Source organism: Corvus cornix, chromosome 1 (assembly GCF_000738735.6).
Source record: "Corvus cornix cornix isolate S_Up_H32 chromosome 1, ASM73873v5, whole genome shotgun sequence".
NCBI classification, from domain to species: Eukaryota; Metazoa; Chordata; class Aves; order Passeriformes; family Corvidae; genus Corvus; species Corvus cornix.
In genome coordinates, this window is record NC_046332.1 from 17308455 (window position 1) to 17335951 (window position 27497).

The following is a 27497-nucleotide window of genomic DNA, read 5'->3' on the forward strand; positions in this document are numbered from 1 at the left end:
ATTTTCTCACTGCTACATACACACTAACAGTTTGTCAGGTGACTGGCAAGAAAATTTAAATTTCCTCCAGATTTTACATTAACTTCCAGTTTAATTGAACTTTGAGGCTACAGAGAACCCATACAAAAGACAAAAGATCTCTTGAATTTCTGAACATGTTATTTATTACCACTTACCAACCAGAACTTCCAGCAGCAGCCTTTTGAAGGTTGCACACCCTATCTGCTGATACCCACTTTAAACTCATCTTTCTGCTAAATAGCAAGTATGAAACATGTCACGTAGGCAACTTAAAATGTGACCACAGGCAACACTGAAAGCTGAAGGACCAGTGAAGGGTACACAAGAACAAGGAAAAGTTCAGACAGGAAAGTCCAGAGAAGTTCAAACTCAAACTGGATGTGCACTGTCTCCCCACAGAGCGGAGATGTGGGTGCATCATTCTCCTTTTCAGACATAGGCTTGATAAGCACAGCCACAGAACAACAGCCAGGCTCCTGACAGGGCAGGCAAAAATAGAAGACAGAAAGCTCAGAACAAAACAATGCAAGCCGTAAGGTGTGAATTAAATGGGAACTGCTAAAGTGCTAAAAATGTGCAGCTTGTCTAAGCAAAAGCAAATAATGCAGAAACTTTCATATATTTCTGGAGAGCTTAAGAAAAGAGGAGAGACTAGCTAGAGCAATTCCACAAGTGACAGATCTGAATTATGAGGTAGAGGATGAAATTTAAAAAGGAAACAACACTGGCTGAAACCCCTGGAAAAACCTCCTGACCTTGAGGTATTATTGGCCATGGCACATCCCCTGTGGAGAAGGCCAGCAAAGGCCTGGAGAGGCCAGCAAAGAGCCCACTGGAAGGAACTGGCACTGCCTGGCTTGAGGGGGACAACTTCATCTTGCAGGCCCTTTCCATTTCTGCACTTAAAATCTTATTATACTGCTATCCTATTTTGGAAATATATGTTTATCTATTTCTTCCATAGTTGAGAGCAATTAAGTATATGACAGTGTATCAAAACTAATTAATTCCTGAGACTTAATTACAGAGGGAATATTCTACAGTACTAAAATTGTCAGTCAGCAAACAAAACAACATAATTGCTTTAAAATTACATACTTGATGAATGTCTTATATATTCTATATGATATTAGATAAAACTGCACCCTTTTTCCTTTTGTTCCTCTGCTGAGAAAATAATTTCTTTCCTTTTCCCCAAATTATATAACTTATAATGGAGGGTACTGGAACAGTGCAATTAATACTGTTCTTTTAAACAGATAACCCAAGTACAAGCCCTATGCGGTGTTTTTATTAATAAAATTATCTTCACATTAGGTCAGGTCTTTTTACTTGAGCTTACTATATCTTGCTTGCCAATCATACCTTGGAAAACAATACTGTTAAAGGGAAATTATGGTGAAACAATTATTTTTTCCTCCATATTTATCAAGCAAATTTACTTACAGGCAGTACTTCATCAAATAAGCTCCATTAATATTAACCATATAAATATATTTTGAAGATCAAGGGGAACAGAGAACATAGCAGGCTACAATAACTGAATTACCTTTGTCTTTTCACCAATAACATTTCTCTCCAGTTCAGCTATTTTTCTGTTTAGATGATCCAATATTTCCTTCTCTTTCAGCAGCTCTGTTGTTTCAGATTTCTGTTCCCCATCCAAAAGGGCACATTCCATATCCAACTAGGAACACAAAACATCTTTCAGAAGCAGTCCAGATTCAGAAGAAATCTTGATACACATGATTTTCAGAGGGGAGGGGAATGAGTTGGCTCACAAGAGAGAAATATTTTTTAGAAAGGGGAGGGGGAAAAAATAACCCCGTAAGTTTTTCTGCCATAAAACTTAAAAAGAGGTCACAAATTTGAGAAAAAGTAAAATTGCAATATAAAATACTGCAAAATAAAGTCCAAACCAACTTTAGCTTGAAGATTCTTTTTCCCAAAACTTTCTGTTTTCTATCTCTTCTCTGTGCTTCCTCCTGTTATGATGCTGTCTCTGTGCCCAGGCTCTGTAGGAAACCCTTCTGGAACAGCTGTTTCTTTCCTGTTGCTGATAATTGGAGCAGGCACAACCCAAATGCCTGGCCAGCTTAGTTTGCAACTCTGAGATTCCAGAAGTCAAGAGGGTGCCAACATACCCTTGCCACTGTGAAGCCAAGGAGGTTTGAAAGGAAGTTGTCTCACTTCCTTTCTCTTTAAACAGCCACAGGAGATACTACCATAAAACTCCCAAGTGACACAAGGTATTTGGATCAACTGAGTGACCATTAAACAAGCAAGATTGTTCCAATTCCACTTCAGAGTGTAATGGTTACAGCTGGGAAAGGCTAATCCAAGCATCATAAGCATCCCCCAGCTGGGGAAAAATACCGTTCATAATAGGAGACTGCCAGGTTTGTGATCCAGGTGAAAAAGCACAGAATATGAAGGCTACACACATCCATGAGTTCCCTATGTACTTGCTGAACCCATTAGACTTATGCTATGTAGACACATGTAACAAGCAAGGCATTGAAAACAAAAACCATATTTTATACCTCTCTTGAGGACTCATCCATCTGGTCATTTAAATCTTTGATCTTCTGCTCAAGTTCTTCCAAGTTATTCAGTATTACTATGCGCTCCTCCTCCAGTTGACCAAGCTCCTGCCTTCTCTGCTCTTCACTGGTGCATTCTGGTATCTGCAGTTGCACACCACAAGAAGTTCATTAGAAAAAGAGGCAAACACTGTCTTTTCTGCCCCCTTTCATATAGTTCTCATTTTAGACAAGTATGGCATTGTTGGTTTTGAACCCATTACGTATTTCCCATCTACTATATTGCTATTTCTATATTTAGGAGGTGTACAAGAGAAACAAACATGATACTTTACTTCCAGGCATTGGAACTAAATACTATACTTAACAGTAAATACTATTCGTTCTAAATGAATTACTAAAACTTAACCTTTGAGAATACTTTACATGCTCTGCTATTTAGGTTGTAAAAATCCAATTTTTCCTTTATAAAAATAACACAGACAGATGGAGATGCTTTTTATGTCAATTTCAGCTGTTCAGTTAATAGAGGCCAAGAGGTAGGATAGGACATTTTTGTAACCAGTCATTAAGATGGGCAGCTTCTGTAAAATAAGGACAAAAGTTGGTTCCATCTCCCCAGGTAGCACAGGTTGCCATTTCCTTACTAGATACAAGATTAAACAAGAATGAAACAAGATTATGAAGAAAATACCTGTGATCTTACACGATCGAACACTAGACCAAACAGCACTGAGTTTGAAATGCATTCTTCATGTTCACCTGACCCCAGGGGTTTGCAACCTACTTTCTCTGGGAAGGCTGTTGGCTCATTATCCCCAACCAGGATTAGAGGTGGGCTGCATGCAGCACTTTGCAGTCCCCTTTGGGCCACAATTTGAGCCTCAAATGAGGCTCAGCTCAGCTACTGAATGGCTACTCTGAGAGCAGGCATTTCATCCTGAACAAATCTGAGCTCAGTATTTTAAAACAAGCTGCACTTCATTAACGCAGTTGCTTGCTGCTGCTTTTCTCAGGGCTTAACAGAACTCCCTTTACAATGAAGGAATGAATGGCATTCCTTGATTTAGCAATAGTAATCCTAGCAGGAAAGCCTCCTTTTGTCCAGTCTCCTGTTCAGATAATGCTGACATAACATCTTTGACTTCAACTTCCTAATAAGGATTTAAAATAGGATCTCTGACTTGCATGAAGAAAGCAACCAATGGGAAAGAAATGAAAGACCATGGCAACTTGTAAGTGAAATGTGTTACTACCTTTTTAACATGGAAAGACCAAGTCAAGACATAATAGCATGTTTCCATTCAACACAATTTCACACCAGAAGACTCAACAGATTTCCAGAGAGATAACCCTTTGGAAGTGAAGATGTGTTTCTATCACACCTCTCTCTTCTTCTACACACACACACGCTTTTATTGACTCTCAAGTTGTGAGTGTAGCAGGCGTTAAATACAATTCACCTTAGGCATATAACCACGCTGAAGATCATACTGTGTGTAAATAACACTAAATGGAAGAGATAAAGTATTTTGAAAGTGTGAACTTGTTAAACAGAAACATGCTTTTATGGCTTTGCTTGGTCTCATTACGCTCCTGATTCCAGCTCTTGAATCCAGTTACTTAACACACTGCCTGCCACTGGGATTTGCTGCACTGCTGCTCTGGCACAGCCTGGAGGAGGAGGCTGCTGCACTAGCAAGCAAATGGTTACAAATGCTGTTAGCTCCTTTATTAAAGGACAATTTCCTTTTGGTAATGAAACAGCAGTGAGGAGCACACAGGAAAGGAAGTGCAGCTGATTAAAGGCAGCAGTTTGGTTGGAGGGGCAGGAGGCTTGCTGCTACCACATCATCCCCAAGAGACAACGGCTGATCTGGCAAGTGGCTCAAAGGGAAAGGAGACAGGAAAGTAAATTCAGCCCAGGCAACTCCTCTTCACCTCCCAAGTGAGTGTGAGAAAACATACTCCTCTTACAAGAGCCTCGGGTTGGGAGAAAACAGCAGAGCATCCCTTCCCTCCTACATCTCAGCAGGATGCTAAGCAGGGTTCTGTAAACCTTCTTTATTTAAGTAGCTGTAATTGTTCAAGCAAATCCTTCTCCCTTGGAAAATCTTAAAACTCTTCCTGAACTGTACATCCCACTAAAAAAAACCACCAACTTCCAGTACCATTAGCTTCCACAGGATATGAAATAATCATTTGCTGGCTGCTACATTTTGCTGGCTATATTTTCTACATTTGATGGCTTATAAAATTGTATGAGTTGTGAGATTAATTCTCATACCTAAGCCAGCCTAATTGTGGCACCTGCCAGGACAGCCAGCTCCTAGAGGAGGATTTCAAGCAGCAAAGCCTGGATTACACTGTCTCCTCCTACAGAGCATTACCTTTGGTGTGATGCTTAGGTAGGATGACTCGGTGGTGTCCTTCAGGAAGCTGGGAGCAGCAAAAGGCAGGGGCTTGGTGCCTTCATTGAAGTGCTCATCAGCTCTCAGCCCTCGCGAGGGCAGGTAAGCAGCAGTGCCACGGCTGTGGCTGCTCAGCTCTGAGAAATCCGAGTCGCTTGCAGATGATTTCAAGTGGCTTCTGAACCTCGTTTCCAGATTCATCTGGGAGTCTTCGAACACGGAATCCTCATCAGAGAGCTGAAGTTTTTCGAGTTCTTTGTTAATTTTTTGAACATCAGCAACTGTAGTAGCTGCAGCAGGGTCGCTGTCAGATTTGGAGTATTCTGCACACAGACTGAGGATTGTCTCAAGCCGCTGTCGTTCCTAGTTCAAAAAAAGATAATGGCACTGAGTGTCACATGTGAGCTAAAATAAAGATGAAGTTAAAGTTTGCTGGGTTTTTTTGTTTTGTTTGGGTTGGGGTTTTGTTTGTTTGCTTTGAGTTTGGTTTTTTTGTTTTAGAGTGAAGGATTAAAGTCCATGTAAAGTCCATCTACCATTTAGAGATAAACAGATATACATAAATAAATTACAGTGCAAGATGAAGAATCAAAATTAATGTGGAAGAAGATTTTAAGAATGTCAAAGCTTTCTACATTGGAAAGATAAGTAAGTGTTAGGACATCTTATTTAACTAGCTATTCATTTCTGTGAAATGTACTTTTAAATTTTTATTGAGGTTTTTTGTTCACACCCATTTGTATGTACACATGTCCAGTGATCTCACTATGTAAATCACTAATTGTTCCACTTCACACTTATGCTATATTCCTACCAGGCTGCAAAATATTGCATAGATTTTCCATGAACTCACCCATTCCTGACTTTTTTAGATTTTCCATTTTGTTAACTGTGATTCCTCCTTTTGAGAGAATTAGTCATTTTAGTCACATTTTGAAAAACACATTTTGAAAAGTTTTAGGAGCATTAACAGAAAAAAAGAGGCATCACATCTAACATGCAACAGCTGTCAAATGCACAGAAGTGGAGGAAGTATTTATTTACCAGTTTATTCAAATTCCCTATGGATTCATACCAACATTTCAAACTTGAGACTAAGAGTAGCTGTGCCATTTTGACTTGATGTGCTTCAAGTTGTTATAAACATTTAATTTCTGAAGGATTTCTAGATCTCTATGATACCTTTCATCAGCTGTTAGCAAGCTATATTTGTTTTATTTTACTCTATGCATAGCTTCCTGTAACTTCTATTTCAGATTAACTTTTTTTACCTTATCATTTTGAAGAGATAAAGCATTTGTGTAATTTCATGTTACTTTTGTTAAAGAAAAAAAAATTTAAAATTGCTTACCATAAGTCTATTGAAAATTTTGCTGGAAAAAAGACCACTGTGAGAGTTCCATGCTTGGCATTAATACCTGCGCTAATGATCTAATTTCTCATTTCTAGGAAATCCTTTTACAGTTATATTTAAAGAGAAAGCCAAAAAACCAACATCCTCCGCCTCCCTCCCCAAGAACCACTACAGACATATTCACTTTCCAAGCTCTACCTGGCATTACATTTGCAAAGAGGATTTGCACAGCAGCTACTTCTGCCAGCCCTAACACTTCCTATGCCCAACTGCAAGTGATAACAAGGATCAAGCAAAGTAGGGCAGGCAGTACACTGCCTCAGCTTTCCCTGCAGCAAGCCATTGAACTGTATGAAAATTTAACACTGGTTACACACACCCAGCTTTTTATACGGCTACCGAGAGATTACCTGGTTGTACGCGCCACACGTGCACATCACCCGCAATTAAGACCTCTGTTTCTGAGCTGGAGAACCCGTCTGAACCCACCCCTTTCCAAGCACTACCCAAACGAGAGAGCGCTGTGAGAGAGCGATTTTGCCTTTGGGTAGCTTATTCCCAGGTTCCCACTGAGATTTCCTCGGAATCCTCCTGTAACGAGCCGCTGAAATAACGGAGCCCAGGGCAGCAACTGCAAACTTCTATTTTCCACGAAATAGGTCCAGCAGATTCTCAGACATCCTTCAGCCCCAAAAGGTCGACATAATTATAACTCTCTAAAGCCTTGTTCCCTCCAGGCAACCACTGCCAGACCTTAAGCCTCTTCCCTTACCCTTCCAGCACCGCTATCCTCCTTCTTACTAAGTCTTTTGGCCAGGCAACCCAATTCCTAAAGCCCTGTGCAAGTGCTGGCTGGGACAGCCAGTAATTATGCAGCTCTCCCTGTTGTGATGGCATCGGGCCGGTTGTAAGGGTTATAGATGGGAAACACGGACATCAGGACACGAGGTCCCATCGCTCCTGCAACAACAGGCTGTATCGGGTTACCCCACGCCAAGCTTCCATCCCTTGGGTAATAATAGGAAATGGAAATTTCAAAGCACAGCCGCTGCTCATTCCAGCCTAAGTGCTCAGGTGTGGCACTCTGGCTGCAAACCAAAAGGGATTCTTTCTTTCCCCCCTCAAGCTTCAGATGCTCGGGAAAAGCTTAAAAATTTGCAGGAAAACCAGTCTTCAAGAAATTCCTGATGAGCTTTCAGACATGTTACAGAAATACTGATATCTCTCACTTCTATTTTGACATGTGCTGAGAGGCTTATGGACAGGAAGCTCTGTGGTTATTTTATACACTCTATTCTCACCATTTCATCTCAGCCAGCTCATTCCAGCTCCAGCACACCTGCATGTAACTGTTTCCAGCATAAATTTATCACTGAAGAAGCAAGCTAGGAAAGCACCCTTGAAATGAAAACCATGAAAAAAGTAGCACATGGAAAATCCAGTCAATATTTTTACAAGAAATACCCTACAAGTTATTTGTGAACTGAACACAGCAGAGGGGAAAAAAAAAAAAGGTATGTCAAAAGCAGGAAATGGGTTTAAAATTGGCTCTGGTGGGAGGGAGGGATGTTGAATCAAGCCTTGTAAGCCTGTCAGTGTGTTTCCCCATAAAATGTCCTTTCTAACAGATTAAAACATCTCTGTGTATTTTCTATAGTTCTCTTCCCCGCTACAAAGAGGGGTAACAGGTCTTGTGCAACTTCTGCCTGAGCAGCTTCGCTACTCCTGGCTTTGAGAAAGCTACACATCACCTATGGTTGGCTGCAAATTTAAGTGCTGAAGGACAAGGGATGGGATAAGGAGATAATAACCTTTTTCAGCTACTGATTATCAATGACATTAAGAGGCATCCGTGGTACGCTGCAAAAAAAAAATTCCAAAATAGCAGAGGTAAATATCCCACATTTTTAACAGTAACCATGTGGTGATTCCTAGATTTGTTCATCTGCTACAGATCGTGTTTATGAATTTTACAAATGCGTAGAGGTAGGTGATGCTATATCTGGATATCAAGGCAAGCCTTGGTTAACAGCTGTGACAAACAGGAAGCTTTTCAGGTATGTTCCATTAGGATCTGGATAACCTCACATTTCATTAAAAATACATGTGCAGTCTATCCCTTGTGACAAAGACTAACATGAATTATGGCTAGTCCGTGTGGCCAGGTTTACTCTGCCTGAAGAGGCTGTTGCCAGAGAACAGCGCTTTCATACTGTTGCTCAGACAGACAAACCACCACCATCTCAGCAAAGGCTGGGAGCAGCTGTTAGTCAAAAAGGAGGGTGGGAAAAGAGGCAGGGACTGGGGAAGAGAGATGCAGAAACCCCCCAGACTTTCTTTCTTACAAGTACATTCACTACCTCATAGACAAGAGGCAGGAGAAAGCTTTCTCTTTCTTTCCTACATTTCTAAGGAGCTTATTTCAAAGATAAACTTGAACTGGGACTGAGGACAGTTCGCCAACTGTTCTCTCCCTTCCCCCCAGTTTGCACCAGTTTCTCACTCCAGACTAGTTTATTTTCTCATTGTCAGTCCTTGTTTTGCTATGGTTAGTGCTTCAGCTCCGAGGTTACCACCAGCAGCATGGCTTTCAGAAGCAGCACCTGTATTTAATGTCCCTCTCTCAGACGCAGCTCTGACAGCAGAGACACCTGCACAGAGAAGCAGCATGGAGAGGCCCAGGTCACAGCAGAGGACCGGGTGTGCCTCGTCCTTTCCTTCCCAGAGCAGGCACAGGAGAAGCAGACTGGTAAAAGCAGGAGAGAGCAGTGGCACAGAGTAGAGACAGCCTGCAGGGAGGAGCTGAGCAGGTGACTTTCTGAAAATTAGCTCCTGTACCTGACACGTGTTCTGCTCCTGAGGGAATGCCACTGGCTGCCAAAATAACAGCGTTGTTCAGCTCTCTTGTCCCTAGAGTACCTATGCAGATGATCCTTTTTGAACCACACCAAGGGCAGGAGCCTGAAAACCAGAATTCCAGAGCAGTACTTAAGTTCTGTAAATAAGAACAGGTCTCCTGTAATTGATTTCTTCCTGGACCATAGTGTTAATTTGCATAACACATATAGCTGCAAAAATTAAGCGTATGTAATCCAGATTTTGGCTTATTAAAGACCTCACAGAAATGTTTTACAGCACAATCGAAACTGAATGTTCCTGAAAACTTATGGAGTCATCAGTATTAGTTACATTCTGCAGGGGGTTTTATCCTGTTATACAGCACTTGTTCAATTACAAAACTAAATGATGTTAAGTAGCTCTTCTGTAACACTATAGAGACTGTCAAATACTAATGGTGGGAAAAATTACCTTGAAGCTAACCTTTGTCTACTTGCCTGGGGCTCCTTTAAGAGCTAATCACTTACAGCTTTATATACAGCTTGGGTAATTTATGCTTAAAGGGTCTATTAAAGGCACAGTGCCAATCTAGATTTATAAAACATGAATATGAGGTTTTCCACAAGTCATATAAAGACTTACATAAGCTCTATTAACCATGATTTTAAAGCAGTACCATCTTAAAAACGCAAAAATAGTTTCATTTCATTTTCCCTTCACATAAGCACATCTTACTAAATTGCAAAGCATCAATGCAAACCAGGCACAGGGATATTCGGTATTATTCCCTACTTCTGAATAAACTAATGAAATTCAGTGCTCTTCTGACTGTGACAAAGTGGACTATGGAACAAGACCCTTGAATTTTATTACTGCACATTCAGGCATTGATAAATTGAAATCTCTCCCAGTACAAATCCTGGATTTAGTAAAACTTCATTAACAAGTGTATGTTTACAGATCCCTACTGACAGCTGGGCTATGGAAGGCATCACGAACCTAGTGCACATGTGATTTTTAGGTACCTACCACCATCTAGAGGAAATATATTGTATTGCCTAAAAACCAGCACAAAAAACTTTAGTGCTATTTAAACAAGCAGTTATCGAAGAAAACAGATGGTCCATAATATCTACCAAATTACGTTGCCTTTGCTGTTCCACTCCCAACCACCCCATGGTCTGAAGAGAGAGGCCCCTTTTTAGTTCCAGCAGCTACCACAACTGGGCTTTCATCTCAGATAGGAAAAAAAGAGTGAGATTTCCTCTTTAAATAATAATTTAAAAAAAAAAAAAATAGCTAACTGAATTGCATTGAACATTATTAGATCACAGTGATAACCTTTTTCCTTGTTTATAAGGCTCCTGGGCTAGTGTCAGCAATAGCTACTCTGACTTCTACTCATGTCCAGCTTGTATAAACATCCCCGTGCCAGGATGCAACGTCCGGTCAGCCGGGCTGGAGAGGAAGCAGACACAGGTCGTGACCCTGCTGCCTGTGCCAGGAGAAGCCCTGTGCTGCCCCACCTGCTCCCACAGCCCATGGGCCCCTGGCACTAACGCCAGAGGGATGGCAGGAATAAGAGCACCAGTTCCTCCTGCTCTTCAAGTCACAAAGGAGCAGGCTGGCAAAGCAGAAGCGGCACCAGTCTTCAGCTAGTTTATGTGAACCCAGCCATAGACAGCAGATCTAAAGAAACAGATATGGAGAAACACCAAATCCTGCAAAAGTATGTATGTGTCTTTTCTATTTGGTGCACAGCAACAAATTAAAACTTAGACTTTTAAATAATTTAAAAAAAAACCAACATGCATATTTTTACTATTTGTACTTTCTTTTCTCATCTCTGGTTATTTCTTTGGGCAATGACAGCAGATAATTTGTTTTCATATGCAGGCTGCAGCAGCAGCTCTAAATGCAAACTTTTAGAGGAGCCTGTGACACTTAAAAGCAAACTAAACACAAGTCAAACTCATAGAATAATTTATGTGGAAAAGAAAGAGTAAACAAGTGAAAGTAAACAGAAGAGTTCAAGGGCAGACACTAGGTCAAACTGCAGTGAGTGCATAGATTTTACTACCAAAAAAAATCCGGAAGTGAATATCAGCTATCAAATAGAAGACACTCAAGCCACTCTGTGCCAGCAGAATAGCTACAGGGGCAGTGCTGGTGCAAAGAAAGATACTCTCTACTTCTTATCTGGACCACAGAGCACTCTAGTCCTCTAAAAAAGCGTGCTATTTTTCTGATGGAGTTATTTGAGCAGTCCTACACTGTTCTTCTACCTACTGTGCTTCAAAAACCCAGTAAGGAAAATCCTTGTGCACAGGGACTCTACATTTTCCCTGCCATTTACCTACCAGCTACTCAACTTGAGCTTTTACACAGCACTGAAAGCTCAGAGCACACAGTTTTGATACCCATGAACGCTTCTTTAGTTGGGGTTTTTTATTCACACCTTCCCCCATCCCAAAAAACAGAGAGACCTGAGCAGACATGGATCCTTTGCCCATGTCAGTACTCAAGGGCAAAAAAATTGTTCTTTGGTAGCTTCAGCTGGATATATCAAGACCCTGTTTGCACAGACCCTTGACTATCCTTTGGATAGGGATCCACACACAGGTATCCACAGGGATCCCAGAACAGGACAGGCCCTAATATCCAAAGAACTGATGTCTGGATTTATATACATACATATATATATATATGTATATGGATCTTTCTACTTCTCAGAGATGTAGAAACCTGTTTATGGCATTTTTCAGACTCTCAAACCATTGGAAGGAGGCACTGATGTGATATTTCACTCTTCTACCAAATGAAGAGTGAAATGAAGAGCTCTAGCAAATGGAGAATGAAGGAATGGAGCAGTATCTTGAGTATAAGATCAACTCAATCAGGAGCAAATTCCTTCATATTCAAATTATGTGTAACACACAAAACATCATATTTTTTTCAAAAACTTTGGAAAAACAGTAAGCAAATTCTCTTTTTAAAGAATTGGGACTTGAAGGAAGTATTGCTCAGCAAGAGGAAATATTGAGGGGTGGGAATGTAGCCATTTCATCCAATTATAAAATCGGAACAATTACCAGCATCACCGAATACCGAAACAACCCAATATGTTTCATCCCTCACCATGAAAAATAATTTAAAAAAAAAAAAAAAAGCCTGTTCTCTCTGAAATACGAATACGTTGCTTTTATGACTGATTATCTCAGGTTTTACAGCATGACTGCCTGCAAAACCTTCTGATAACAAGCAAAGAAGCAATCACCACTCTGCACACACAACACACCAGGACTAGGGAGAAGATTACAGAAAGGAGTAGAGGAATGGCAGGACAAAGGCAGGAAGAAGAGGGAGAAACAACATTTCTGCTGATATTTCCCACAACCTTTTTCCCAAGCCACACAGCCATTTTCACTCACAGTTGGTCCTTCTTGCCCTGGGAAGCCCAGTCGCTGCTCCCAAGAAGCTGCAGCTTCAAGGGGAACCAGCAGAGGTTTTGGGGAGCAAAGCAGGGCACGGATGCACATGCCCTGACACTCATGGAGCGGGGAAGGGGCAGTGCCTGCCCCCCTCTCACACCTGAGCCTCAACACTACAGCCTTCGAGCAGGCAAAGGCGAACCTCTTCGCATCTTGCGAACAACAGCATGTATCTTATAAACTACAGTGATCAGTGGACTGGGGGGGGAAAAGGCAGACTCCTGTCTGTGTAACAGGCTCCTCACCAACTTGCATCAAGGACATAGGTGAGATGGGGCATGGGGAGGCATCTCACTGGGTTACAATTCTTAGGCTGAACCTGCTACTCGTACGATTCAAGATGGGAACGGTGGCCCTGCACAGGCACCGGGTCATTGCTAGTGGTCACTGACAGGCATCCCCTTCTCCCACATTCCCACTACTCCTGCATCCATCCTCCCCACAGCTTTTCACCCCCAGCCTGCCCAGGAAATGAATTCTCCTGCAGGTTTGCTGTCTGTATGCAAACTATACAGGTTTAAGAGTATCCTATTTCCATTTTGCTCAAATTCATAAGATGTGAATTAGGGCACACAAATGTAAAGTTAATGTCTCAAATTTAAGACTCAGGAGTACCAACTGGCCCATCTAGTGACCTCTATTTCTATGTGGATGATAAAATATGAATGCATGTTAATATGGTCAGAGAGTCCCAAAGCCACTCTGAAAACCCTTTGGAAGAACTGCTCTGTGTTCTTCCAGAGACAATTTCAATACAAAACTGTTTCAAACATCTCTGTGGGTTCTGAAGACATTTTTACTTTTCCCACTCATAAGTTGTTTCAATAATACATAATTACATTTTACTACCTATATAATCCCAAGCTGAGACAGTATGCACTACTTTAGATTCACTGAGACAAAGAAAGAAATTGTCCTCCTCTGCTACTCTCCATCTTGGGAGGGGGAGAAGCAAGGAGGCCTGTATTTTAATGAACATGCTCAGAAGGAAAAAATGAAAACTAAGCAGAAAAACCTCTGCAGATGGCTGTTTAGCCCACACCAATGTATACCTGACTCTGCAGCACACAAAGCTGAGCAGCTTAGAGCAGAATCTCTTTTTCTTTGCCCACTTACCACAAAACAGTGTCATCATCTAAAGCAAAAAGTCCTGGATCCCTGCAGTGTAATTTGTGGGTTTTATGTACACAGACATTTTAACAGAGCCCACAGGATAACTGAATACAATTTACATGGGTTCCAACATTTTTTCAGGATGGCTGAATGGCACCATCTATCCAAGCAGCACGCTATGTACGGGTTAGCTTTATGGACTGTAATAATAAACAAGGCATCTGGAGCAGGCAGCATTTGAATTTCAAAACAGAGCAGCTTATTCTTTGCTGTACCTTCCTGATGGCTAGACCTGGGATGGGTATTTTGCAAATGCTAAATGTCACAGATAAATAAGAGGAAGAGAAAAAAATTACCAGCCGTTCCATCTCCTGCTCCCGAAGTCGCTCTTCCCTCTGCCTCCTGTGATAGTCCATGAGGTCTTCCCTTCCTGAAATTGAGCTAATGCTGTTCTTCCGCTCTCGCATGGACATTTGCAGAGAATTTGGTGTCTGTCTGTAAGTTTCCAGATCTGGGTCATCAAGTTCCATGGAACTGGTGGAAAGGTTTCTTCGGACAGAGAATGACCTGTCAAAATCCACTGGGGAGAAAGAACTACTGGGACTTGTTCCTGAGAGTCCAAGTCTATCAAAATCATCGGGGAGATACGGGGAAGAAGGTGCTAAAAGCATCTTTTTAGCAATTCGAGGGCTTGCAGGAACACTAAGAGTTGAACTGACATAGGGATTACTCCCAGAGACAGAGTTTGCATGTGGTAAAACCCCTGAGCTGCAAGAAGAAAAATTCAGGTAATTATCAGCATCGAAAGCATTCTGAGGTAGATCTTTTTCTCCAAGTTTTTTCCTTTTACTATTACCCAGAGAGCTTCTGGGGGGCAAACTTAATGGCACCAGCTGGTTTTCTGTTGATTTATACAGTCTGGGTAGGGAACGGCTGTACATTCCCATATGACTTAGAGATCCACCAGAGTATTTCCTAGGCCGTGAACCCAGAGTTTCCATCATCACATCCTTGTACTTAAGTGGCTTTATGTGTAGGGCCAGACTGTTTTCAGCATTCATTCTCCTGCCTTGCTTTGGGCTGGAAGGCATGCTGGCTGCCCCAGAATTGCTACCAGGTGAGAGCACCAGCTCGTTCCCCGAGCTTCCATTCCACATAGTCAGGAGAGAGCCTGAGATCTTCTTTGACTCCAGCATTCCTGGGAAGTAGATGTTGTCATAAGATTTATTTCTCTGACTGTACTTTGAGTAGTTAAACTTATCCATGTGTCCAAGGGATTTTTCATTTTCTCTGCTGGCATGAATATCAAAATCTGTCCTTCCTGAACTATACCCACTGAGGGATGGAGACATGCCTGATATGGAACCCAAATGTTTTACAGAGATGCTTTTATCTGGAAGATACGGGCTTTCACAGGGGAACTGCTTGCCTCCTTGAATTTTGTTAATAGAGTGCGTATTTTTAACACTGGAGGAAGGATTAGGTTTAATTGGCATAGGTTGTGAAAGGGTTAAATAAGAGCCAGCATAGTCCCCATTTGTTTTAAATTTAAGAGTTGATGAATATTTCTTTGTGTTGAGGTTTTCCATAATATCCTGGAGACCATTTTCAAGGGAATTCGCCACAGAACCCTTTCCCAAACTAGCATTTTGTAATTCCATCTGTTTTTGTGAGTGGCTATAGTCTGCCATAATCTTACTGGAATCTGTAAAGAAGACAAAACAAGAAAAAAAAAAATTAGCTAGTAAGTAGCCTCTTGCATGTGCATGCCTGCAAAATAACGTGAACACTTTTTGCAATAATTACTGTGCTTGTAATAAATGTGTCTCAGATCACTAAGCAAAGGAGGAGATGCACAATTTTCCCATCTGCTTCTGCAGAAGATGGGAGACAGAAAAAGAAGCGGTAGAGGCACAAAACCATACCAAAGTCAGCAACACAGTTGGAAAGAGGCTAGACTCTTTCTTTGCTGTCCTATCCATTGCAGGAGTCTGTGGTTCAACCTTTATAATCCTGAGCCTCTTAAGATATCCATGAAGTAAGGAAGAATTGTTGTCCTGATGTTTTACAGCTGAGGAACTGAGGAACAGGGAGAATATGCAAAGCAGACAGCGGAGTAAAGAATCCAACTCAGGTCTCCCAGGGCCAAAGACATAAGATACTGCTCTGGATCACCTCTTCCTTTAATCTGTGCAGCTAGTGCATATGAGCCCTGATATACTAGTGAACTCAATTTAAAGCTCAGGAGTTTGTCACCTTTCTGCTTACTTTGTGGATGGTCCTGCAAAGCTTAATGGGAAAGTACAAAACCAAGGCACGTTTTTCAAGGTGTTTCAGCTCATGCTCTAAAAATACAAAGCTGTAACTACATCTGCAAAGAGCACTTTGGTTAAAAGATAACCTTAAGGAAGTAGAATGCTAGGCTGCATGACTTCATTCAAAACATCAAACCCACATGACTATTAAAAATACGGACGGGGTGAAAGTTACAGATCCTAATGATTGTTCAGAAATCTAATTTATACTCAGGAAGAGAGCACAGACCAAGAAAGCCTTTGCTGTGGTGGATGTTATTGTTCAACAAAGTGTCAAGCTCTAGTCTACAGTTCTGAGCACCACTTTGCCGAAAGCAAAGAAAGGAATTCAGCTCCTGACGGTGCCAGTTCCTGCAGGAGATAAACAGGAGCCCCAGCAGGCTTACACTTAGACCTCAGCTGATGTAGAAATGACACCATTAACATTTACAGCAGCTTCTGGGATGTGCTAGTCTACACTTTGAACTAATAAAGCACTTCTGAGTGTCAGTTCCTGCAGTGCCAGCAAGTGTTGTTTCTGAAAGTAAGGGTCAAATCTGGGATTTACTCTTGGCTCAGTCACATTTCACCTGTGACTTCAGCTTCCTCATGAGAAACTGAATTTCAGCTTGTCACTCGGTGGGAAAACCTAATGTGTAAAGTGCCCTTAAAGTCCTCGGAGGCAATACTTTAGTCCTCTCCCAAGTACCGCTTCAGGCAATTGTATCAACCAAGAGACAGAATTTGGGATTCCTGTCTGCCACCAGAACTCATATGACCTGGTTGCATTGAGAATCACTATGTTCACATCTTGTGGAAGGTGGCAATGCATTCCTCCCAAGGGTCCTGGTCTCCAGGACCTTCCTTGCTAAGAAGGCACAACACCACGGAATTCACCACTGTCCAGGGCATCACCAGTCCTCAGCTGCACAGGCTTCCTCTGCTCAATCCAGGTGTGCAACAACATGTTCTCCTCGATTAGTAAGAGAAAAAGCCGTAATTTTGGGAACAGAGATAACTATCATTACTTATGGAACTGAGTAGGCAGCAGATAAAAGGAGCCACCCTTAGGGGACACAAACACAAAAATCAAAGTAAAATAAAACACCTTCTTGACCACAGTGGACCTGGCTAAGCAGTTGTTAATTACAAGCTCTGGTAGAGGCCAGAAACATTAACTTGCACCTTCAAAACTAAACCTCAAGTCTACCTCTACACAGAATTAAATATTTTTATGCTGGCTGTAAATATGGAATTTGTATTATATTTATAATTTTAACACACTTATGATGATGATACAACTATCTAAGTTGCCTTTGAACCAGTGAATTCAGAGTTCTCCATCACACCATCGCCACTTTGAGCAGTGAAACTGCAGTTTCTTATATTGTGATATTTTACTTGACATTTTTTAGCTATTTTCATAAATTTTGATAACAGCAGTGATGAAATTCAAATGAACAAAAGGATAAATGTGACCCAAATTCAAAAGAACTCTTGTCAGGACAAGACAACGTCACCTGGAAGAATCAAGTATTCTTCATATTAGTGGTGTTTTAAGGAAGAAGAATAAGATGTAGAAGTTATTTAAGGGCCCAGATGTAAAGCACAGTGGATATGCCTTTTATACTTAACCTTCCATTGTGGAACAGACCCTAATTTCCATCTCAGTCTCTCTTTCTCCTCCCCTCTTCCAAATCTCTCTTAAAACTGAAATCTGATCTCATATGAAAATTGTATTGTCCAAACCTTAACTAACCCAGCTAAGTTCAAATATTTTTGCATAAATTTCACTGGCTCCTCTATAAATAGCTTGGCAGACACATTAATGGGACATTAATAATTGTTCATTACTCCCTTGCAACAGCAGTAGGGCACATTTAATCCTACAAAGACTGGATGCTTTTGCCAAATAACAAGTTAGCTCATGGAAACTTTCATGCCTGTTCACCACAGCAGTGAAGGGTTCATTGTACTTGAAATCCAAACAAGTACAGTAAGAAAAGGTCATGATACCTTCATGTAGTCAATCCAGTTCAGCTTTTCTCTACTATCCCTTGTGCCAGTTCCTCTGCGTTTTTGTTTCCAGCACCACAGTGCCCGTAATCATACAGTTAAAACCCAACTGGACAACAGCACATGTTTAAATAAACCAAAGCTGCTTCCCACCAACCAGATCTTGTTTGCTTTGTTTATTTCTAGGGTAATGTTTGAGTTGAAACTTGATGAATATGCCAGGCTGTGTTACACATCCTGGCTGATGCTGTCTTTGCATGCAGCTCTAGAGACTAAGGATGGGAGCTTCAGCTCGTGACATGCCCTGAACCCACCCTGCATCCAGGTCAGCCCCAGCTTTCATGCTCAGCACAAGGGTCCTCTGTTTAGCAAAGTATTTGCTGCCTGGAGCTACAGAAGGAAATTCTTCCTTTTTTTAAATTTTTTTTGCTTTCCCTCCCCTCCTTCCTTTTCTTCCTTTCCCAAGTTGTTTAGCTGGGGGTCACTGATATCTGTTCCAGACAGGCATTAAAGTGATGGGGGAGGGTTGGCTGTCTGCAGCATATCCAGCTGTGGCCTTGTTCTGCCCTGTAAATGGAGTTAGACATGGAATAAGAACAGAGTGCTGATCTTATCCATGTGTCAGGAGAATTAAAGGGCCAAAATCAATTAGAAATTCTGAAAGATCTCAGTGCATTACAAACAAACCTCATTTTAACTGATTACCTGATCCGGCATTCTGGAAGGAGGAGAGGTTACTTCTGTTTGGCATCATATTTCTCTTCTACAGGATGGTTAAAATGACACTAATTTGAGTGAACCAGATAAATTTTGACCTGCAAATAAAGTAAAAAAAGAAAAAAAAACCACGCCGTGTTAAAAAGTGTATTTTGGGAACATTTTTTGAGTGCATAATATAGAACACAACTGGCTTTTCTTATGGTAAAATTTCCACAGACAACTCAAAAAGAAATACGTTAAAAGATATTTGGAAAGGACACTCCATGTTTAATGTGGAGTCTGTGGAAAAAAAAGGTAAAACCTGTCTGCAGTTGGTTTATCAGTTTAAAAGACATATAATTTGTTTTGATAATCAGCCATTATCTATGTATGACTCTGTCCAAACTCTGTACAGGCTCTGTACTAGTCACAGCTCCTGAGTTTTGTCTGTGATCCTGTGACTTCCTTAAGAAATGACAAACAAGGTTGCACTTTGCTGCTGAAGACTTTATTTTGAAAGCCCATAGCCCAAGTTCAGCCCACGCAACACCAGCATTCTGCAACCATGAATAAACCTATGCAAAACCAGGTATGTCATCCAAAACACAAAAAATGTTTTCTGAGTTTCCAAAGAAGCCAGACTAGGAATGCAAAGGGATTCTTGAAAGCTCATTTAAGATCAAATTAAAAATTGATATGGCTTCAAGAGAGACTTGGCTTAAAAGAAATGCCAAAATTAAATCCCAGCCACTAAAAACTAAATCCAAATAGAAGACTTCTAGTGAGTTGCTCTATTAAAAGGCTTATTTATTTTTTATGCACATCTCTTTTTAAAAGGTTGACAAAAATTTTTTTAAAAATTGCATCAAGTGACAAAATTTATGGCGACCATCTGTAGGTCCTTGGGCTTAGCTCTGGACAAGCAAATAGAAACGTGTCAGGAAAACAAGTGAAGAATGGAGACAGATATCTGGGGCTCTCTAGAGACAAGCCACCTATTTAATTAACTGCAGTCATGACAGCCCCAAGGTTCCAGGTCTGTGGTGCACAGACTTCTTGTGCCATGCTTTTTCATGTTACTCTCCTGGGAGGACAGCCCTGGGAGAAGGGAGCTGGCTACTGATCCTTGCAGAGGGAGGCTCCTTCATTCTGCCTCTGGCTTCTGCCTCACCTGCTCCCTGCAAGCTGCTCTCCCACAGGGGGCCAGTCCCTGTCCTTTCACTGGGTTCCCCCAGGAACCTCCTGTGCTGGCCTCACTTTGCAATGCTTCTTCTTTCTCTGTAGAGGTCATTTCTCAGTCCCAAAGAAAGTTTCAACCCCACTATGCACATTCTACCCCTCACAGCAAGATGCAGCTTCCTCCAAGATACATAACCCACCACTCCCCGAAAATGACACTACTCTCCAAGGAGCCAGGGTAAGGAAGGAGACCCCCCCAGAGCGCTGCAGCTCCTGAGGGGACTCACCCACATGTCCAGCCTCTCCAGCACAACAGGACTGAAATTCTCCAGAGCAGCTGATGGGAAAGAACCCAGGCAGCAGAAAGCTTTTCAACCCAATTTTCATCCTCAACAGGTTATTTTATTGACGTGAAACATTTACCATCCTTTTTACCTCATTTGTCTTCCAACCCATGGACAGACCCCTTCCCCGATTCCTTCCAGCTTGCCTCAGATCCTCCAAACTCAAAGCCTGCATAGCATCCCAGGCACCCAGCTCTGCTGGAGCGGGGCTGTGGACTGCCCATGGATCCCTGGCACAGCTGCAGCTACAGGCAGCCAACCCCAGCAAGAGGTGACAGCGGCTCTCCCACTTGTCTGCAGACCAAGCGCAGAAGGATCAGGACACAAATCCAGTTAATACTGCCACTATGTTGACACCTTGGCATATTGCTTGTGTCATCTCTATTAAAAATACTGCATTTTGTGCCCAGAGGTCCCCAGAAAAGAACCAAAAACTTAACTTTTCAGGCCGTGTTCAACTTGACGCAGAAAACTAGTGACACTCAACATTTCACATCTGTCTGCAACAAAGATGTCACTGTATCATTGAACAGAAAAACCAAACATGGACAACTCGGAATTAAAAGACAGAACAAAGGGTTGTTTAGAAAGACAGGAAGATTCATTGCATTTCCCGTGTCTCTAACATTGCTGCTTTATGATTAAGAACACCAAAACCCCCATCCTTTCTATTTGTGAGATGACAGCTACCACTTCATCAATGTGACAAACATTAAGGAGAGCACAGCTGAAAGGGAAGGGATTCTATGCAATTAAAAATTCAATCTTTGATTCAATTTGGTGAATACCTGGGTTTGCTAATAACCTTTTTTGAGTTTAAATATTTATATGTTTTCATTTCAGGTTTGATAACTCATTACACATCTCTTTTCCTAGAGGACGAGAGATCAGAGAAGTCATCACTTAGTAATAACTGGATTTAAAGGGGAGAAGAACTTTTTAAAAAGCTTTCCAGTGTAACCAAAACCAAGAAACAATCAATGAATTAATGAGCTAAGGTAACAAACAGCTCAAAATCCACAGTATATGCGGTCTCATGAAATCATATTCTTTCAGATGAGGTTATGCAGGGCCTCCAGCAAGGCTGACTCTTGTTACAGAGCACATGCACGCTCTGCCTTGTCTGGAACGAAGCAAAATTATTTCATCTGGGATTTATAAAGTCATCTGAAGTGAATGTATACAGCATTACCAATCATGTTTCATCTCTACAGTGCCCAGGCCAAATTAAGTTTTGTTTCACTAACGACCAGAAGAAACAGTGATTCACAACTCAAGCAGTGAGTCAAACAAAGGATTCCAATTTTAAGATATTATAACACTGGGTGGCTTTACAGTAAGAACTCCTTTCCTTTGTGCAGTGGTTTAATCACAGCTGGCAACTCAGCCCCCCCAGCTGCTTGCTAACCCCCACCCAGGATGGGGGAGAGAATTATAAAAGAAGGAAAACATATACTAAATTAATGACAGTTTGATAGATAAAGCAAAAGTCATGCACAAAGCAAAGCAAAATAAGGAATTAATCCCCTGGGAAAGCAGGGTTCCATCACTCCAAATGTTTCACCCCCTTTTTCCTTCTTCTCCCAGCTTTATATGCTGATTATGATGCCATATGATGTGAGATATCCCTTGGGTTGGCTGTCCCAGCTGTGTCCCCTCCGAACTTCTCATGCCCCCCCAGCCTTCTCACTGGTGTGGCATAAGAAGGTGCAGTCCTTGACTCAACAGAAACACTACATAGCAACAACTAAACAACATCAGTGTGTTATCAACACTATTCTCATACTAAATCCAAAACACAATGCAGTAACAGCTACCAGGAAGAAATGAACTGTATCCCGGTCAAAACCAGGACACTTCAGTGCAGGAGCCAAAAGCTGCAGCTCAGCCAAGCCACAAGTACACTACCTGTGTACACAGCACTTCCCAGCATTTCATCCACAGATTTAGGGTGAAGTTTTCCTAGCACATAAGCTTCTCACCTCTTCTTTATTTCTGCCTGGGCTGATACCCACCTCCCGTCAGCAGAGCCTGCTCTGGCACCCACTTTTCTCTTATGTTACAAATCAAGTGGGTTGCAGTGCCTCAGGCATCGCTAAGGCACTTCTCTGACTGAAAATAAACAGTCAGTTTTAAACAAAGCTCTCAAACTTGGCCATCCATCTTTTAAGGCTTTTCTGCTCTTCATTGTTTTTTGATTTTCAGTTTCTCAGGGAATATTAACAGTGAACTCCCTGCAGCTCCTGGCACCTCTACTATCTCTGACATTTCTCTTCAGAAACTCCTACAGCAGTGCATTGCCACTCTTGGAAAACAGACGAAACCCCAACTGATGGAGGGTGAAGACAAAAGCCCATCACTGGCACCGTCTGCACATCATTAGAGTTTCATTTGTTCTGCAACAAGATCCTCAAATGATTAGAGTCTGTTTCAACTACTCCAATAAAACACACACTGTTTTGGAAACAAGAAAGCCTCTTGAATTTTCACACTCTGAACAAAATTTGGTGAATGAGTGCTGATGGGTTCAGTGCCTGGAGATTTCTTTTCCCACAGTATAGCATGCCTACGTTCATAAACAGACTGTTCCATTACCAAGCTGATTTACCTTTTTCCTGCATAATCTGAGGACAATGTACTTATACCTGATTAAATCAAACCTGTTCTAATTCCTGACTTACTCTGCTTATTTACAAACAAAAGTCTTGATAGGCTCAATCTGATGGCAAAGTAAAACTCACTGGAATCTACTGTTTACCTCCAAAACACTTACGTGGAAATCCATCTTTCCCGAAGTCCACTGCCAAACTAAAACAATATATTCACAGAAAGGCACCTGCATAATTTGGTGGAGATTCTGTAGCCACGAATGGACACATCCTTAAGAGACAGCAAAGCCATCTTTGCCAAAACCTGGACAACTCAGCAAGGCTGTGATCTAAAGGTTGCCTTAAACATCCTTCTTAATTTCCTCCTCCTCCTCCCCCACAACATAATACACTAGACCCCAAGCTACAGCTAATTTCCTGCCAGCATAGCCCTGAAACCTGCTCAGTCCCTGTCTTTTCAAGATATAAATCTTGCAACACATAGGTCCCTGCATGCAAGTGAGCACCAGGTCTGGTTACAGGCAAAGGGTGTTTTAGTTCCTAAAACTCACAGCTTGGCACCCTCAGCAACACTAAATAAATTAAAAATCAAGTATCTGTGAATCAGATTTGACTAAGTTGCTCCCTTGCAATCCTGCAGGTTTCCGATGTGGAAAAGGGAGTGGCAGAGGAAGTCGCTCTTATGGCTTACCTCTTCCTCTGAGAAATTATCACACTGGATATTGGAGAAGGAGAAGAAATAAAACAGTGCAACAGAAAACACCCTAAATAACATTATCCCCCTCACAAACCACATATATTTTACTGTAATAACCCACTGACTACTCCAAAAATGGCACTTAAATATGACATTTTTAATTGCTCTGTCTTACTGTTAAAACATGATTCTCTCCTATTTGATAAGGATTGATGTTGTAGGTATTGTCACATCAATTGCTCTGTCCAGTAGATGGACATAATCATTTTAATCAGGTCACGACAGCTGACAATTTCAAATGCGCATCAAAAATGAAAACATTCATTACCATGTAAACACTACAGTTGGGTGACTATAAACTGAGGGTCGAGCCGCAAATAGTAAGAGACACAAATAAAAATGCCAGGGAAAAATGTTGGAGCTTTGTAACTTTTGTGCCATAGCAGCTACTCTTACCTGAAACTGAAACTGTTACAGCACTCATTTCAATGAATCTAAACTAATTCCTATGCATTTGGTAATACAAGAGACTAGACCACCTACTCAAACATTACTTTAGTAAACATCACTGCCTCCTCCCTATCTTACAGTCACACAAACCACCGTCTCATCTGGAGTAGCTCATTGAGATAAGTTGAAGGAAGAAGGAGAGTTAATGCTTTTCTGCTCAAACAAAAGCCACAGACAAGTAGAAACATAGTAAAAGAGATTTCTGTTAAAACAATGAACTCCTTTCATCATGCAGCAAAACACGGTTGACAGAGGACAAGCCAAACTCCAGTCATACTCATCTTTTCTATTTCGGTACCTTTCTGGTAGTTAAGCTCAAGAGTCAGTTATCTGACCCAATGACTGTATCATCTCATGACAGTAGTGACAAGCTCCCTGGTATCATTCTGACACTATTTCATTAACTCCTTTCCTATTGGAAATTTGAGTACACTCAAAAGATTTGCCAACTGAAACTTTAAAGTTTCACACAGAGATGGCAAATAGAAAGCTCTGGTGGTGGGCTGTGACTGTTTACTGTGCAGACTAAGAAAACCCAAACCAAACAACAGAGCTGGTGTAGAAATAAATACACTTAAATACTCTACGCCAATATAACTCACTCCTGAAACCCAAGAAATACAGACTTTCTTCATCTAAAATTTCAGGAAGGGGATTGAGTGCAAAACAGTTGTATCCAAATCCATATTCTACAGGAGCAGAAATTCTCACTGTACAAGAGCAGAAAGACCTTAAACAGAAGTTTCTCTGTTCCCATCCTACTTGACATGACAAACTTGCCCCAGGACTACCCTGACAAATTCAATGAGAGCAGGTAGGTAAGGCCCAGAAAATCTAAGCAGATAGAAAAACTAATCAGAACAGCTTCAAAGATCATCCACTCTTTTTTCTTTTTCTTGGATGTCCTTACCATTTTTCCCCCTCTATTGTGTTTTCCCAGTCTCAGGCAACCTTTGCCCATGATCTGCTTTCCTCTGTGCTGATTTCTTTCACTGCCACTTTCGCCTGTCACTTCCTTCCGTTAATCAGTTCTCTCCAGTGCCCACTCCTTCTGACAGCTTCTGTCTCTCTTGTTTCGCTCGTCCATTTCTCCTCAATTTGTCTTCTTCCTGGGATGCTTGCCCCATATTTCCAAATGTCCCCTCTAGCTCTTTAACGCTTCTTCATTTCCCAGCACTCTCAGGGCAGCAAGCATGCCCCCAGACTAAATGCTCGTCATCACACTTGCTTGGCACACCACACTGTGACAGTGACAGCTCAAGTGGCACCGGCTGTGGCTGCTGTGCTACCAAGCCATGGGTCTGCCTGCACCAACACGGGGCAGCATTTACCGGCAGGCGCCAGGACTGCATTCCCTTGGGCAAGGAACAGAGATGCTATACCTGCAGTTACACCAAATACTATAATAAAGGAAGTTAAATCAAATGATTCACTTAAAAACTGATTCCACCTGCATGAGACCTGAGTAAGAAAAAACCCAAACTTGGTCATATTTATACAGTTTACTCTACACTGCAGTCTCTGGAGGACCTTCTTTCTACAGGGAAAAACTCCCCCTGGATTTCTGTAGCATCTTGGATGTGCTCCACCAGTCTAAAACAAATGCTAAATGAACAGCACCTCTAAAACAAATCCTAAATGAACAGCACCTGCTCAAAACACTCAGAACATCATTTTATAGCTGCTTGTTTAATTCAGTGGGAAACACTGTTTGCCTTGCTGGCAGTTATTACACACCAGAATTAACTGTTCATTTTAACAAATTAAAATGGAAAGAATACACTACATGTGCAGTGAACACAGCATTAATCCCTTCATTAACAATCACCAGCACTTGCCCACACCCACTTTGATTATTTCATCTTTTCTCTGGATCTTCAAGTGGAAAAGACAAAAAAGATCTTCCCATTTAAACGTGTTCAGTCCTTCTGATCCAGCTCCAGCCTCAAGATGGATCTGCAACCTTTAGCTCACCTAATCTCCACTTCCTATCTAAACTCAAAATACTTCAAATTTTTCATGATGAGCTTTGTTCCTTCTCCACAGTAGTCAACTGATGCCTTTGACTACTTCCAAGGATCCAGTTGATAATTGTATCTGATAAGTATAGACAGTAACTGATATGGAAGAAAATGACCACTCTTCCTGTCCTGGCTGATGGCAAAGATTTCCATATCCTCAGTAAAAACAGAGACACACTAATGAGTCGATTTAGCATTTGTCAAAATAGAAACAAAATAAATTGCTGGTGTAGAAAAGGAGCTGTGTAAAATGAACTATATAGAAATGGTAGAATGTTACTGCTTGACAGCCCTAAAAGTATCTCTTTTTCTGTAACCCTCTTAGTTCAGACTACCCCTCCTCATGACAGCAAAGGTAGGCACTCTCCCATCTTCTGATCACTTAATCTCCTTTCTTTCCTACACTGCTTCCTTCTGCGGTGGGAAAGCAAGCCCATCCTCATCCTTTGCAATTCCACTTTATCATACCTTACTTCCTCCCATCTCTCATCCTTTCCCACGTTAACAGCTTGTCTTTGAGGACATTATCCATGAGAATATAAAGAATGCAAAACCGAAAAAGTTCACTAAGCATGAAAACTTGCAAAAAGGCTGCTCTTGTATCCCTCTTCCTCCAAAAGAGGGGGAAGGTGTGGCACAAAAAAGAAATATTCACCATGTTCTGACTGGCAACATGTTCACCCAGATGCCCTGAAGATGCAGACACAGAGGATTCGGGAACGTGCAGAGTCAAGGCACAGAGACAAGATGACAGGCTGACAAGATGAGCATTTGGGGGAAAAGGAACTGGTGACAAAAGCCATGTGTGTGAAATCAAGAAAGCACTCAGTGGCAGGAGCAGAAAGCCCATCTCTTGAGTCTTTATGTAAGCGCAGACTGTCTATTTACACTTCTGCACACGGGTAAATTCCTCGGGCAGCTTTGGGGCAGGAGGAGAAGGAGCGGGGACCGTAGTTCCCAGCCCGTTCCTCCCTTTGCTCGTGGGCAGCAGGTATCTTCCCGAGAAAGCTTTGATCCCCAAGCTGAACTCACCACCGAGCGCGGGGCTCCGGGCGCCGCCGAATGCCACCCAGCTGCTGACAGGGCTACACGAGGGAGGACTTAGGAGCTCTAAATCTGTCAGGGAGACCGAGCCCAAACCCCCGATTTCCGTCTGCAAGCCGATCCGCCGTAACGCCGGGTTCCTGTTGCTAAACTCCAGCGATGCCGAGACGGCATCCATCGCCGGCTCAGCCCCGGGAACCCATCCCCGCCGGGCACGGCAGCCCTCGCACAGCCGCAGGAGCCTTTACAAGCCACCAGCCGAACAAAGGATCGTGGACAAAGAGCCTTGTCCCACGTCTTGCCCTCCACCAGG

The 27497-nt window shown here is 41.9% G+C and overlaps 1 protein-coding gene across 9 annotated transcripts in view; it reads right to left on the reverse strand.

The window, feature by feature from the left end:
- The window catches only part of PHLDB2 (pleckstrin homology like domain family B member 2), a 118803-nt gene that overhangs the window by 36426 nt on the left and 54880 nt on the right, over nucleotides 1-27497 (reverse strand). For 7 of the 9 annotated variants that reach the window (XM_019283799.3, XM_039557405.1, XM_039557427.1 and 4 more), the window contains exons 2-6: nucleotides 18787-18896; nucleotides 14128-15476; nucleotides 4955-5338; nucleotides 2565-2708; nucleotides 1571-1708 (exon numbers count right to left, since the gene is read on the reverse strand). In XM_019283799.3, the coding sequence (XP_019139344.1) occupies nucleotides 1571-1708; nucleotides 2565-2708; nucleotides 4955-5338; nucleotides 14128-15476; nucleotides 18787-18835 (2064 nt within the window). In that variant the 5' untranslated portion in view covers nucleotides 18836-18896. Of the gene's footprint in view, nucleotides 1-1570; nucleotides 1709-2564; nucleotides 2709-4954; nucleotides 5339-14127; nucleotides 15477-18786; nucleotides 18897-27172; nucleotides 27258-27497 lie in introns of those variants that run through there. The other 2 variants (XM_010395829.4, XM_039557403.1) reach the window with 2 other exon arrangements.